Source organism: Lepus europaeus, chromosome 6 (genome assembly GCF_033115175.1).
Source record: "Lepus europaeus isolate LE1 chromosome 6, mLepTim1.pri, whole genome shotgun sequence".
In the NCBI taxonomy this organism is placed as follows: Eukaryota; Metazoa; Chordata; class Mammalia; order Lagomorpha; family Leporidae; genus Lepus; species Lepus europaeus.
Genome location: NC_084832.1, coordinates 82,442,991 through 82,446,330, shown reverse-complemented (window position 1 = coordinate 82,446,330; position 3,340 = coordinate 82,442,991). Strand labels below are relative to the sequence as shown.

At 39.9% G+C, this 3,340-nt stretch overlaps 1 protein-coding gene across 1 annotated transcript; it reads left to right on the top strand.

Moving 5' to 3' along the window:
• The first annotated feature begins 2,190 nt into the window (after positions 1-2,190).
• LOC133762394 (syntenin-1-like) lies at positions 2,191-2,953 on the top strand. Its single transcript, XM_062195393.1, has one exon. The coding sequence runs from the start codon at positions 2,207-2,209 to the stop codon at positions 2,837-2,839; it is 633 nt and encodes a 210-aa protein (XP_062051377.1). The 5' UTR covers positions 2,191-2,206; the 3' UTR covers positions 2,840-2,953.
• The last annotated feature ends 387 nt before the right edge of the window (positions 2,954-3,340 follow it).

Below are 3,340 nucleotides of genomic sequence, written 5' to 3'. Positions count from 1 at the left end.
TTTTCTCGAAAACCATTTTTACTTTGATGTTCCCGGTCCATTGCATACAAATTCCGCACAACTTTGTCAGGATATGACTGGATGAAAACAAAAATATCCGGTTGTGTTTTGGCTAACTTAATCCCACATATTGCGACAGCCGCTGTGTTTGTGTTTTCTGGATATTATCGACGGACTTTATTTTATTGAATGTTTATTATCAAGGAACATTTAATTTTCTGCTGGGAAACACTATTTGGTTCCACAAGGAGACACCAGCTCTACACATTCGTATTTTGTAGGGACAAAGCAAGAGGAACTGCGGGAAACAACACGATATTTCTGTTTGTATAGGTGACATTTTATGCATTTGCCTAACGGAAATACTTTGCTTTTCTTCGAAAATATTTTTACTGTGATTTTCTCGGTCCATTGCATATAAATTCCACATCACTTTGTCTAGATATGACTGGATGAAACCAGAAATATCCGGTTGTGTTTTGGTTAACAAACTCCCACATGTTGCGACAGTCTCTGTGTTTGTTTTTTCTGGATATTATCGACGGACTTTATTGTTTTAAATGTTTTTTGTCAGGGAACATTTAATTTTGTGCTTGGAAACACTAATTGGTTCCACATGGAGACACCAGCTCTATACATTCGTATTGTCTAGGGAGAAAGCTAGAGGAACTACAGCAAGCAAACCTGATATTTCTGTTTGTATATGTGACAATTTATGCACTTGCGTAACGAAAAACTTTGCTTTTCTTCAGAACCATTTTTACTGTGTTGTTCCCAGTCCATTGCATATGAATTCCACACAACTTTGTCAGGATATGACAGGATGAAACCAGAAATATCCGGTTCTCTTTTGGCTAACTTAATCCCACATATTGAGACAGACTCTGTGTTTGTGTTTTCTGGATATTATCGAGGAACTTTATTATTTTAAGTGTTTTTTATAAGGAAACATTTAATTTTGTGCTTGGAAACACTAATTGGTTCCACATGGAGATACCGACTCTACACATTCGTATTTTCTAGGGAGAAAGCAAGAGGAACTGCAGCAAAGAAACATGATATATCTGTTGGTATAGGTGACATTTTATGCACTTGCCTAACAGAAACACTTTGCTTTTCTCCAATACCGTTTTTACTGTGATTGTCTGTGTCCATTGCATACGAATTCCACAGCACTTTGTCCATATATGACTGGATGAAACCAGAAATATCCAGTTGTGTTTTGCCTACCTCAATCCCACATGTTGCGACAGCCTCTGTGTTTGTGTTTTCTGGATATTATCGATGGACTTTATTGATTTAAATGTTTTTTTTATCAGGGAACATTGAATTTTGTGCTTGGAAACACTAATTGGTTCCACATGGATACACCAGCTCTATATATTCGTATTTTCTAGGGAGAAAGCTAGATGAACTGCGGCAAACAAACATGATATTTCTGTTTGTGTAGGTGACATTTTATGCACTTGCCTTACGAAAAGACTTTGCTTTTCTCCAAAACCATTTTTACTGTGATTGTCTGTGTGTATTGTATACAAATTCCACACCAGTTTTTCCGGATATGACTGGATGAAACCAGAAATATCCGGTTGTGTTTTGGCTAACTCAATCCCGCATATTGAGACAGACTCTGTGTTTGTGTCTTCTAGATATTTTGACGAACTTTATTGTTTTGAATTTTTTTTATAAGGGGACATTTAATTTTGTGCTTGGAAACACTAACAGCTTCCACATGGAGACACCAGCTCCACACATTCGTATTTTCTAGGGAGAAAGCTAGAGGAAGTGAGGAAAACACAGGGGGAGCGGTGCTGTGACGCGCCTGGTGGGCGGTCCTCGCACGCGCGCTGCTCTCCTTTTCTCAGGTCTTGGAAGTCGCTAGCTGTGATCGAGGCGGTGACAGCGGCGAGCGAGTCCTTGTGGTCTAGATAAATCAGGAAAAATGTCTCTCTATCCATCTCTTGAAGACTTGAAGGTAGACAAAGTAATTCAGGCTCAGACTGCTTTTTCTGCCAACCCTGCCAACCCAGCAATTTTGTCAGAAGCTTCTGCTCCCATCTCTCAAGATGGAAATCTTTATCGTAAACTGTATTTGGAACTTTCTCAACACATGGGCCTGAGTTTAAATGAAGAAGAAATACATGCAAATCTGGTGATGGTCTCTGGAGCACCACTTCAGGGGCAGTTGGTAGCAAGACCTTCTAGTATGAACTATATGGTGGCTCCTGTAACTGGAAATGATGTTGGGATTCGCAGAGCAGAAATTAAACAAGGGATTCGTGAAGTCATTTTATGTAAGGATCAAGATGGAAAAATTGGACTCAGGCTTAAATCAATAGATAATGGTATATTTGTTCAGCTAGTCCAGGCAAATTCTCCAGCCTCATTGGTTGGTTTGAGATTTGGTGACCAGGTACTCCAGATCAATGGTGAAAACTGTGCAGGCTGGAGCTCTGATAAAGCTCACAAGGTGCTCAAACAGGCTTTTGGAGAGAAGATCACAATGACCATTCGTGACAGGCCTTTTGAGCAGACAATTACTATGCATAAGGACAGTACTGGAAACGTTGGCTTTATCTTTAAAAATGGGAAAGTAACATCCATAGTGAAAGATAGTTCTGCAGCCAGAAATGGTCTTCTCACGGAACATAACATCTGTGAGATCAACGGCCAGAACGTCATTGGATTGAAGGACTCTCAAATTGCAGACATACTATCAACATCTGGGACTGTAGTTACCGTCACAATCATGCCTGCTTTTATCTTTGAACATATTATTAAACGGATGGTGCCAAGCATTATGAAAAGCCTGATGGATCACACCATCCCTGAAGTTTAACAGTTAGGACACAATGGAAACAGCTGAGCGTCTCCAGTTTCCTTTCTCAACTACTTCTGTATTATGCACACGAAGCTTTCCCGGAGCCAGGGAGCATATGCTGCATGAGGACCTTCCCGTCTCACATTATGGCTGGGAATCTACTGGTTCATCTGATCTCCTCAGATTTCACGGTCGTTGTAGTCTTAGCCTGGTTTTACAGCTGTGAAACTTTCACAAGATTGACTGACTTTCCTAGAATAGTTTCTCTACTGGAAACCTGATGCTTTTCTAAGCCATTGTGACGAGGGTGATTGATGCCAGCTTAGCTTTGTATGAGAACCAGTTGCCTTTCTTCTAGGTAGTGAATACTGCTCTTCATGTCATTTTAGTTCTATGGTATATTTGCATTTTTAACAAGTACGTGATAGTACATTTAGAGTGATTGCCTTTGGTAGGTTTTTTTCTCCCTCTGTATGTATGTAAACACCAATTAGGTAATGCTGGTTTCATTCCAAGTAA